We start from the raw sequence: 12,196 nt of genomic DNA, 5'->3' as shown, positions 1-12,196 counted from the left end.
GGCTTTGGTGGTAATGGCCAGAAGAGCTCAGCTCAGATGGCAGTGTTTGGAGACTGGTTGTCCATAGAGCGTTTGGGGAGGCAGCTGCTCTCTTGGCAGGCTGGGAGGGTTCATGAGCCCTTGGGAGACACTGTTGATGTCTCTCCAAAATATCTGAGTTTTCCCAACTCCTGCATGGTACTTGTAAGTGCCAGCAAAATTGGGTCCTTACTGTTCATGAGAGAACTTCCATTTTCACAGGCTGTCGAGTCTGGGAAACTTGGGTTGTATAATTTTCACAAACACCCTGAGTAAAGTAACATTACTTCCTTTTGACAGATGAGGACACAGGGGCCAAGAGGAATCATGTGACTCATCAAAGTTCACACACCCCTTAAATGGAGGAGCTGGAATTTAAACCCAGGCAGTGTGGCCCTGGAGTTTGGGCTCTTTCTAGTATCTTCATTGCCTTCATCTTATTGCTTTTTCACTATTAAATAGTATCATAGAAAATAATTTCCAATAGCCCTTCCAGAGACCAGGGTTTGTCTTTATCTCCTCTAAACCCAGGTACCTGGTGGGTCTCTGCTGCCCAAAGCCTGGCTGGCCTGGGATGGCTTTGCAGGTGGGCAGCCCAGCAAACTGGCCCAGCAGCTGCTTGTCCTGGGGAGGATGCCCACCTGCCCGCCCCACCTTGCCAGGCCTTGGCCTCTCTGAACCTGCAACTGTTTTACAGAAGGGGATCTCCCCACCCCCACTCTCAGGACTAGGTGATTCCAGGAAGCAATAAGCCGCTGAGTGCTCTGGCTGGAGCTTCCTTCCCTAATCCCCAGCTTGTCCTGTTTATCTGATGCAGGTGTGTGAGGGCTGAGGCGCCAGTGGCCAGTTGCTGCTGGGTGGGCAGGAGAGAGCTGTCCAGGGACAGGACTTTGCCTGAGCTACAGAGGAGCCAGGAGCCATGAGGGTGACATTGGGCATGCTCTGGCTCCTCGCCCTCGGGGGACCCCCCCAAGCCCGGAGCTCTTGCCCCTCTCAGTGCAGCTGCAGTCTCCGCATCCTGGGCGATGGCAACAAGGTCAGGTATGGCACCATGTGTGTGGGATGGGTAGTCCTGGCCCTTCTGCTCTACCAATGTGCCTGGTTGGGAGGATTAGATGCAGGACCCTCAGAGTGTGGCCAGGTAAGACCTCCATTTCCCTGGCACTTGAGGCCCAGGGGTCCTACAAGGCTGGTTTGCACTGAATTATTGTCTAGCCAGCAGGGCATGACTCTGCCTGGGTGATAACAGGTACCTTTACACTTGGGAGTGGCAGTGGGGCACAGGCGTGCCAACTCCAAGAAATCCTTCTTGAATCTTCCTCCAGGATCCTGGTGTACAGGAACCTCCTGAAGGGCCCAGGAAGTCCCCCTAACCTCTTCCTTCTTCTCTCCCTTCCTTCCTTTCTCCCTCCCTCTCTCCTCCCTCCCTTCCTTCCTTCCCTCCTTCCCTTCTTCCCATCATCCTCTCTGTATCTACTCAGCCTCTTCTTTCCCAGTCCTCTCCCATTCTATTGCCTCACCTCCCAGGGGTATCCACTCACATCCCAGGTGTTTCTTACTACACCATCTGGTGTAGTAAGCCTCCTCATGCTCTCCCTCTTTGGATCTCCTATGTCAAAGTCCTCAGGAGTCTCAGCCTAAACTCCTTTCTAGAGGTTCTCCAAAAGGCCAGGACTGCCCATTCCTTTGCAGACAAGACTTCCTTCCTCCTCAGCCTCTCTTTAACTTTCCCCCATAACCCATCTGAGCTCTGAGAGCGCCTCCATCCACTCCTCCTCCCCCTGCATGGATATTCCCATGCCTCTGGGGTTTGTGGGCCCTTGCTCTTCCACCATAGCTCATTCTCCTTCTCTTCAACTGTCTTTAAACCATCTTCCCTCCAGCTTATCCATTAATGCCTACTGCCTCATCCATCTTGCTCAAGGATTTCAGGCCCTGGCTTAGGGCCTTTCCCACTATCTTCCCTACCTTCTGAAATTCAATCCTCCTTTTCTCCCTTGTCTTAGATGGGTGTTGGGGAGATACTGATGGTTTCTGATCAGGGCAGCAATATTGTCAGTGCAATTCTATCAGCGATCCAGGCAACGAATGCTGAATTGATTGGGTATGAGGGCAGGTAGAGGAGAGAGAGGAACCCCAAGAAAGGGTACCCCATATGGTCTGAAGAACAGGAAGAGTTCCATTTTTGGCCCTAATCTCTGATGCTCCAACTCATATGGATCATCAGAGGTAAGGATCCTATCCCAAAGGGAAGCCAGGGCTGAGTCCTGAGCAGGCCAGGAAAATGTCTGTGGCCAAAAACAGTGTGACCAGGGTGATGAAGAACCACCCCTGACACCCACAGAGAGCATAGGGCTGAGTCACGCAGCATTGGTGACAAACCTGGTACTGGAACCCAGGGATTCAGTTCCATTTCCAGAACTCTTCTCATCAAAGACACTGTCATGACGGGGACCGGAGAGGACTGCTAGTAACAGGTTAGCTTTAGGATGGCAAATGGCATTCCAAGGGCAGTTTCCAGGGCCGCTTAGGTCAGCCAGTGACCATCCAGAGCTCTCACCATCAGTCTACCTGCCTGACAGTCCCACATTTAATGATTACCAGCCTATGTGCATTGAGTGTTCTATGAGGAGAATGAGGCCATGAAAAGCTGCAGGGGGCCTGAGGTCCCAAATGGCTATAGGCACAGATTGTATAGTCAGGCTAAGGCTCCTTCTGTTTCAGATGCCCTCTTCAGCCCCCTCTCTAACCAGGGCCTTTCAGAGGGTCTAGCCCTTGTGACTGGCCCATGCTCCATGCTCTGGTAATCATGAGCAGAGCTTGTGTTCCTGTGGGTACTGGTGATATGTGATGGGGCAGGGGCAGTCTGGGCACCTGGACAGATGTGTCACCATGTTCTTTGTGCCCACTGTGCACTACCAGGAGTTGTGCTGTTGGCCTGTGTTGGGCTCTTTTATTTGTTTCTTTGATTCCTCCTCCCTTTCTCCCCCTTTCAAGATGCATTTTCTCTTCAACTCCTTTCTTCCCATTTATATCAAGACCTTTCTCCTTGCAACACCCAAACTTCTACTATCATTGAAAATATCATTGCGTCTAATGCTGCTTCTTCCTTAGCTATATTATAAGCTGTATAGGACAGCAGCTGTGAGGCTGATATTCTTCTGGATCTTCACAGCCCCATTACTCAGTAGAGGTGCCATGTATAGTTGAAGAATATGAGGGGGTGGAAAGTAACTGTCTTTTGTGGGCACTGTTGACCAAAAAAAACAAACAACAACAACAACAAAAAAAAAACAAGTCAAACCCAGACAACTTAGAGTATGTAGAGTATGTAAGTTAAACTAATGAATGCAGGTGGAGTGTGGGTGTTACCCAGGGAGGCATGAATGAGCAATATGTTATGACTTCACAAGGGAACAACCTCCCTCAACAAAGCAAAATGTGACACCTCCTCCTCTATGGGATCAGATAAGCTCTCCAGAGGAAACTGGGCCTGTACAAGGGCTGGGTCCCTCCTGCTCAGCCTCCAAGTTTCATCTTCTTGATAATCTTTTCCTTTTTATCTTATGTGAGTGTGCTGCTCTCTGGGATAGCATATAATACAGCCCTGAATGGTAGGCTCCTTGGGGGCAGGATTGCTTCCTGTTATCTCTCTATCCTCTGCTTTAGTGCCAAATTTAGTAGAACAAGGTTTAAGATGTCACTCTTTGGGAAGAAGGTGCATTGGAAGGAGCTGGTGAGACTGACCAGATCTACCTGCAGTGCTGGGATGTGGAAATTTATGACAGTGGTCAATAGCACTGGGATCCTATGAGTGACAGACACACAGAGCTGGTACACACATGACCTCATTTAAACCCCCACACCACCCTGTGATGTGGAGTCTATTATTACGGGGCAACTGAAGAAAATAAAGGTTATGTCATATACTCAAGGACGCACAGCCAGCAAGCAAACAGCACAGATGAGAATTTAACTGCAGGGCTGCTAAGTCCCAGCTTTTAAGATCCTTAAGCATCTTGTGTTCCCTTCAGAGTTGAGAGAGGGTTGAGGCACCCTGTGTATGGCTTGCATTTCTGATGTGCTTGGTATATATATATATTTAAATGAAGAAAGCCAAAATGGTTACAAACACTGAGGTATAATTTAACCATCAAACATGTTCTTAACACATTTGCAGTAGGCCAGTGCACACGATGATCTCAGGATTCATGAATACTAGCCATTCTTAATATACCCCAGGTAGTGTGGGCTGTAATGGGACACAGTAATTTAAGTTTGAGGTCCTTCAGGCCAGTGACAGAGACCAGGTGGCTCCCTGTGAAAGGCTCTGAAAACAAGAACCTCTTCCCTGTCCCAGTCCCCGCCTCCGCTTCCCTGCCCGCGCCCCCACCCTTGGCCCCCCGCACCACCCCACCGGCGCCGCCGCGGGCCCAAAGAGAAAACAGGAAGCCGCTTGTTCCTGGTCCATCTCCAGAGCTCACAGCAGCCTGGAGGTTGTGTCTGTGTCTCATGCAGATCAGCAGGATTTTTGAAGGGAGGTCGGGGAAGCGGGGAATCTCTGACTGGACCTTTGCTCAAATATCCCCCATTTCTGTGACCAGGACGGTGGTGTGCAATGACCCTGACATGACTCTGCCCCCAGCGTCTGTCCCACTGGACACCTCCAGACTGCGCCTGGAGCGGACGGCCATCCGCAGGGTGCCCGGGGAGGCCTTCAGGCCGCTGGGCCGCCTGGAGCAGCTGTGGCTACCCTACAACGCGCTCAGCGAGCTCAGTATCCTGATGCTGCGGGGCCTGCGCCGTTTGAGCGAGCTGCGCATGCCCGGGAACCGCCTGGCTGCCTTCCCGTGGGAGGCGCTCAGGGACGCCCCCGAGCTGCGGCTGCTGGACCTGCAGGCCAATCGCCTCTCGGCGGTGCCGCCCGAGGCTGCGCGCTTCCTGGGCAACCTCACCTTCCTCGACCTCTCCAGCAACCAGCTGATGAGGCTCCCGCAGGAGCTGCTGGCCACTTGGTCTCACCTGCAGACCGGGTCCTTCCTTCTGGGCCACCGCATCAGGCTGGTCCTAGGTAAGAGATGGCATCCTTCACTTGGAACCAAGTTGGGGTCTTGTGCAGGATACCAAACCTCTCTGAGTTTAGTTTCTTTACCTGCAAAACAGAAATCACACCTGTTCCGGGTCTGAGTGAACATTGGGTGAAAGGCTCCTGTTGACACCATTAGGAGCTCAAGTGCCCAGTCAGACAGCTGCAGTTCAAATTCCAGCTCTGCCTCTTGCTAGCTATGTGTCCTTGGCTTGGCTTCTCTGTGTCTTGGTTTCCTTTTGAAAAGAGCGAATGATAGAAAGATCTGTCTCAAAAAAGGTTGGCTTTGAGGGTATAAAGACAGCGCTTAATACACAGTAGGTCTCGTGGCAGGCACAGTGATGTGCCCTGCCCCTCAGATCCTGATCAAGGTTGTGCTGTCAGCAGCAGCCTTCAGCTGTTACCCTTGTCAGGACAACCTCAGCAGCAGAGCAGCCTCGCCTAAGGTCACACACCCTTTCTGGGGACAGTCCCCATCCAAAGGCCTATCAGGTAGGAATCTAAAGGCCCAGCCACTGGGGCAACTCTGACGGGCTATTTCAGCTCCAGACTGCCCCTTCCCCTAGTGATTCCCCAGGCCTGCATCCCAGCACTCTGCCCCTCTCCTGCTTTCTTCCTTTCCCCAGCAAGCTAATCTTTATCTCAGTCTCCTTCCAGGGACCCAACCTCAATAGTCTTCAAAGCATGTGGTTCCCCTCTCCCTTCAGAGATTCCTCTGAGTGCTAGGTACACCAGTCCTTCCATACTCTTTGCTAATTTGTCAGTCCTTACTGGCCATCAGCATCAGGGTGGAACTGAAGGGTCCCCAAAACTTCCTCTTCCCCCTCACAGAACTTGACCCTTACCACATTCCTGGGGAAAATAGTGCGAGTGCAATGCCCTCTGTTTTATAGATGAACACACATAAACTGGGGATTAGTAAGAGGAGGGTTTGGGCCTAATACTGTCATACAGGCTGATTCTGTTTCCCATGTCCCATGAGGGGCTGGGAACTACAGAGGCTATGAAGAGGTGATGTGTATCATATCAGAAGACATGACCCGTGGCCTGGATCTTAGAGTGGTCTGGGGCAGCTTCTGCCTTGAGGCCCCAGAACATTTCTCAAGGAGGGACTATTTGGGAGCCTTACCACCTGGAAGCAGGGCAGAGACCAGTAAGCCCCATTCCTGCTCCATCCACCCTACAGAACTTTTCACCTGATTAAGGACATTGCCTAGGGAAGTACTTATATAGAAAAACATTGTTTATTTGAAAATCAAATTTAACTGAGTGTCGTGTGTGTGTGTATACATATATCTGGCACCTGTTCCAACAACCATGTCAGGCAATTAGAGTAAGAGGTGGCAACTAGAGTAAGAGGTGTTGACCCACTGTTACAAGCAAGGAAATTGAGGGACAAGAGACCTTCTAAGGCATGTAGTCAGAAGACAGAACCTTGACACTCACTTTGCCAAAGCAGAGTTGAATGGACTATACCAACTGGCCCCCCTCTCTCTCTCTGATTCTGTCCTGTTCCTAATAAACCAGTGGTTTACCAGGTGAACCAGATCTTCTTTCCTACCCAAGGCACCTGCATGGCCTGGACATAACTCACTCCAGAAAATTAATTTTAATGACACAAGTCATATACAAATATATGTAAACATTTAAAATACTTCAGAAAAAGCTAAAAACCCTTTTGTCTCATCTACCAATTCCAGTTCTTCTCCTGTCCTAAAAGGTAACCACTGTTATGTTTATTTGCATGTTACCTATCTTCTATAGTATATCTACATACACATACATATGTGCACATAGAAATTTCATCTGTGTGTTTTTAAAAGATTTTATTTATTTATTTTTAGAGAGAGGAAGGGAGGGAGAAAGAAAGGGAGAGAAACATCAATGTGTGGTTGCTTTTCATGTGCCCCCTACTGGGGACCTGGCCTGAAACCCAGGCATGTGCCCTGACTTGGAATTGAACCGGCAATCCTTTGGTTCTCAGGCCAGCGCTGAGTTCACTGAGCTACACTAGCCAGGACTCATCTATGTGCTTTACATACAATTTTATCATATTGTATATATCAACCAACACTAATTTTCACCGAGTAGTATGTCTTGGAGACTTTTGTTAGTTATTACAAGTGAATCAACTTCATGTTTTTCAACTGGTGCATAATATTTCATAGTATAGTTATGCTACAGTTTATTTAACCATTGCCCCTTTATTGGACCTTTAGGTTGTTTTCATTATTTTGTTAACACCTGTGATGCCACAGAGAACATTCTTGACATTGCAGCCTGGTACAGGCCGACAAATGTTTCTCTATGATAGGAACTGAGAGGTGGAATGACTGGCTCATAGAGTGTGCACAGTGGATATTTTAATATCAATCTGATAGTTTCGAAAGGCGCTGGGCCAATTCTTGTGCCCCACTGTTTGTGTGTGACACCACCCATGTGTGTGAGACCACCCGTGTATGTGTTCACTCTGTAAGTTTATTTGGGTGCCTTTGAATGTGTGGGCACAATTCTTGGTGCTGGGGATGCTGAAGTAAGCAAAACTGATGAAAATCTATTTTATAATGATGCTAACAACTAAAATGGCCAAAATGTTTAATTCTTGCCAATCTGACAGGTGAACATTTCATTGTCTTTTCACTTCGCTTTTTGCATTCATTTATTGGGGACTCTGATGTAACAGGCAAAAGCCAGATAGCTCAACACCAAAGCCAGACAGTGTTGAATCTTGGGGTTCAGATGTATCATTACATGCATTTACCCAGTGACTCAGGGTAGTAGCCACCAGTGGGATGGTGTGGTGGGGTGGGAGAAGGAACTGACACACTCCCAGCTAGTGCTCAGAAGTACCTGAGAGTCATGCATATACAGCAGATCTGAATGCAGTCTTTTTCCCCCTTTCTTTCTTAATTTTTATTGTATTTTTTCTATTACCATTTAACCCCTTTATACCATCCTCCCCCTCCTGAAATCACCAGACTGTTGTCCATGTTCATGAGTCCCTTTTCCTTTTTGCTCCATTCTCTAACCCCAACCCTGTCCCCCAACAAACAGCTGTCATCCTGCTCTCTATTTATGAGTTTGTCTATTTTGCTTATTAGTTAAGTTTGTTCATTAGGTTTCCAACCCTCATATTCCCCCTTCCAAACAAATCAAATATATGTATGTAAATGTATAAGATGCCATTAATTATTAGATACAGTATCAAATTTAATAACAGTCTCTGGGGAATAAAAAGGACATCATGTTAAATACATTTATTTAGCATTTCAGAAATATAAACATACAAAAAGCATTTGTGCCTTAGAATTGAGAACATATAATACTCCTCTATCTGTTGAAGGCTTTTTTATGGGAGGTACAGTGAGCTCCTTTAAGCCCTGTAAAGATGTTCATTTTTAAAGTAAAGAATGTAAGGATATGGCATAGGATTTGATTTGCTGGTCTCATCACTTCTCTCCTTTTGAGCCTGTGTCAAAGGAACGGTGGGTCAGAACAACTACCTTCATTTTTGGGGTGATGCTGAAAGTTTCCCTTGTACTGGGAAGAAAGGGGCCAAGTGGCTGGGGTCAAAAGCATTTCTAGAAATGGGTTTTGGCATATTGCAATTATTGCAGAAACACTCACTGGTCAGTAGCCTGAAAGGGCCTAAGAATGGAAGTAGTAATTGCTACTTTTGTTCATATGCTGTATGGCCTACCCAGTGCTTAATATGATTTTCCTTTATGTTTATGGCAACCCTGAAAGGGAACTAGTATGGTCATTTGAGATGAAGAACCAGGCTTAAGGTCGCATAGCTACCTTAAGTGAGGCAAGGAACCAGGCTTGGAGGCCAGTTTTGAAGACTCTGAGCTCAGGAGCTGCCTTGTCCTCCTTGAGGGGACTGGGAACTGGGCATGGGGATCTGAATAGCTAGGGCTCACCTCTTGCCTCTCATCTCTGCAGGGCTGCAGGACAATCCCTGGGCATGTGACTGCCAACTCTATGACCTGGTCCATTTCCTGGAAGGCTGGGCCCCAAACCTGGCTTTCATAGAGGCCAGGCTGAGGTGTGCCAGCCCACGCAGCCTGGCTGGAGTGGCTTTCAGCCAGCTGGAACTGAGGAGGTGCCAGAGTCCAGAGCTCCGTCCAGGGGTGGCCAGCATCAGGTCTCCTTTGGGAAGCACAGTATTGCTACACTGTGGAGCGTTTGGAGTCCCTGGTCCTGAGATGAGCTGGAGAAGGGCCAATGGGCACTCACTCAATGGCACAGGTGTGTGACCCACAGAGACCGCTGTCCTGAGATCCCAGACTAGGGCAGGTGGGTCAGCATCCCAAATGGGCAAAGTCAGATTTGTCAAGGAGCAGGAGGTAGGCTAAGCAAGGCTGTTCACTCCCATTCTGTCTGAGTGGGGCTGGACAAGTTCCACCCAGAGTTAGGGCATGTGGACAATGGCCTGTCCTATGATATTCCATTAGCCACTCTATCAGAGACTCAGGGCCCACCTTGGGAGGAAAAAAATGCTGACTTTTGGTAGAAGATGCTCTTTTAGTGTATTTAATATTTATAGTAAGTTTCCCAGTTGTGAACCTTAAGTCAGTATTACTAAGAGTGAATGTGAGTTATCATTTATGGAGCTCTACATTTGTTAAATGTATCTTGTGCATAATGTCATTGAACTTTAGAGAACCTAAATATCCTTCTTATTTTGCATGTAAGCAAACTGAGGTTTTGAGAAATTCAATGCTTGGCCTACATCACCCAGCTCCTACAAGGAGGAGCTGGGAGTCTAATGCAGTCTGATTGATTCCACAATTGTGTGCTTTTTTGCTGTGTAGACAGAGATGGTTCATCTCTGGCATTGGGTAGGGGCTGGGAATGGGGTTTCAGGAGCCAGAGCCCTACATGCAGAAAGATGGTTGAAGGGGAACAATTTCTTAGCATCTGATGAGAACAGTTTATGTTCTTCCCAGCTATTTTCTGTCTCCCTCAACTAGGTTAGGAAGCATTGCTCTAGAACTATGGATTTAAAATGAATTTACAGAGTTGTATAAGGAGCTCCGTATCTCAAACAGAAAGTTGAAGATGCTCTGATTGAATTGGCAATGGGGCTGGATGGGGGGTGGGTAGAGCACTGCCTCATGTCCACCCTGCCCCACCTTACCCCCAAAGCACCTGCCTGCCACCTCTGAGGGTCAGCTCTGCAGAATTCCAAGGCTCTGAGGAACACAGCATGAACATCTCAGATTCAGAAGGCAGATAATTCTTATGCTCTGACTCAGCTTGGTTCTCCCCAAATTTGAGCCTAGGTGATCTCAATCTCTTTGGCTAGTCTAAGGAAAGTTGAATGAGTCCCAGGGTTTTCTTGGGATGACAAGGTCTTCAGGAGAGTATGCATAGTCCAGGGGCTGTGAACTTGGGTCTGGGAGGTAGGTTAGGGCATATGGGCCCATCCATTCTCACATATGCCTCTCTCTCCCCAGTGCATCAGGAAGTCTCCAGTGATGGCACAAGCTGGACTCTGCTGGGTCTGCCAGCTGTGTCCCACCTTGACTCTGGAGACTACATCTGCCAGGCCAAGAACTTCTTGGGAGCCTCTGAGACTCTTATCTCCCTAGTTGTCACTGAGCCCCAGACTTCCACAGAGCACAGTGGAAGTGCAGAGGCACTGTGGGCAAGGACAGGGGAAGGGGAGGAAGCTGCTGCGTACAACAAGCTTATGGCCAGGCATGTCCCCTACATCCCTGAGTCTGCAATCCTGTCCACTGGCCCCTCTGTGCCCGATGTGAAGGAGGAGCTGATGCTCCAGCACTTCCAGATGAGTGCCCCAGCAGAACACTCGAATGGGCAGACGGGACCCCAGGAGACCCGAATGGTGAGGTCTCTCAAGGTGTTAGGGGACACTTACCAGAGCGTGACCTTGGTGTGGAAGGCCCCTCAAGCTGGGAACACAACTGTCTTCAGTGTCTTCTACGCAGTCTTTGGGCAGCGTGACATGCGGCGGCTGGTTATGCAACCTGGGAAGACCAGGGTCACTATCCATGGCCTGGTACCCAAGACCAAGTATGTGGCATGTGTCTCTGTGTGGGGCTTGCTTCCCCAGAAAGAGCAGTGCGTCATCTTCTCCACCAACGAAGTGGTGGATGCTGAAGCCACTCAGCAGCTCATCAACGTGGTTGTGATCAGTGTGGCTGCTGTCATTGCCCTGCCCCTCACCCTGCTCGTCTGCTGTGGTGCTGTCCAGAGGCGCTGCCGCAAGTGCTGCACTGGGGATGCCACTGAGGCTGCAGGTGCCTATGTCAACCTGGACAGGCTGGGCCACAGCGAGGACGGCTCAGAGGAGCTTTCTAGGCACAGCCTCAGTGAGGCTGACAGGCTCCTCTCAGCCCGTTCCAGCTTGGACTCTCAGCTCTTGGGAACCAGGGGGTGCCGAAGAGCCAATGAGTACTTCTGCTGAGGGGCTTACTCTCCTTATACATGTAGATGCCCACATATCTGCTGTGAACACCTTCTGCTCCCATATGCTTACTCTGACACCTGGATCATGCTCACCTACTCTTAACCACTTGGCTCACTTACTCATCCAAGTACACACAATAGCTAACACTGATTAAAGCACTTACTATGTGCCAGGAAGTGTTGTAAGTGCTTTATATGCATTAACTCATTTAATTTTTATAACAGTCTTTTGCAGTAGACACCACATTTCTCCTTATTTTCCTGAAGAAGAAATAGGGGAATTAAGTAACTTACCTATGTCAGTTAGTTTTTGCTACATAACAAAAGCAAAACCTCAGTGGTATATAACAATGAGCACTTATTTTCACACAATCCACAGGTTGGTGAGTTGAATGAGGTGGCCCTGTTCCATGTGTCTTATTTGGGGCCCAGGATGGAGAGTCAGTGGCTACCTGGGCAGGTTCCTTTCATGGGGAGGTCAGATGTTATCAAAGGAAGGAGCAAAAACATGATACCTCTAAAAGTCTTGGCTTATAACTGGCACACTGTCGTTTCTGTCCATATTCTGTCTACCAAAGCCAGTGCCATGGGCCAAACCCAACTTTAAAAGGGCAGAGAAGAACAGTTCTCTGCTGGAGGTCATGGTGGGGCAAT

The 12,196-nt window shown here is 48.7% G+C and overlaps 1 protein-coding gene across 1 annotated transcript; it reads left to right on the top strand.

Moving 5' to 3' along the window:
* Positions 1-937: 937 nt before the first annotated feature.
* Positions 938-11,540, top strand: LRIT1 (leucine rich repeat, Ig-like and transmembrane domains 1). Its single transcript, XM_054580493.1, has 4 exons — positions 938-1,059; positions 4,623-5,089; positions 9,050-9,355; positions 10,567-11,540. Exons 1-4 carry the CDS (start codon positions 938-940, stop codon positions 11,538-11,540), a joined length of 1,869 nt encoding a protein of 622 aa, XP_054436468.1.
* Positions 11,541-12,196: the final 656 nt, after the last annotated feature.

The sequence above is a fragment of the Pteronotus mesoamericanus genome, unplaced genomic scaffold (genome assembly GCF_021234165.1).
Source record: "Pteronotus mesoamericanus isolate MK-2021 breed Mesoamerican mustached bat unplaced genomic scaffold, CSHL_Meso_final contig_59, whole genome shotgun sequence".
In the NCBI taxonomy this organism is placed as follows: Eukaryota; Metazoa; Chordata; class Mammalia; order Chiroptera; family Mormoopidae; genus Pteronotus; species Pteronotus mesoamericanus.
This window is presented reverse-complemented; position numbering and strand designations above follow the sequence as displayed.

Coding starts and splice junctions, on each gene's coding strand:
- LRIT1 (XM_054580493.1), top strand. CDS start 938: ATGAGGGTGACATTGGGCATGCTCTGGCTCCTCGCCCTCGGGGGACCC. Junction 1,060..4,622: donor GGCGATGGCAACAAGGTCAG/GTATGGCACCAT, acceptor TTCTGTGACCAG/GACGGTGGTGTGCAATGACC. Junction 5,090..9,049: donor CCGCATCAGGCTGGTCCTAG/GTAAGAGATGGC, acceptor TCATCTCTGCAG/GGCTGCAGGACAATCCCTGG.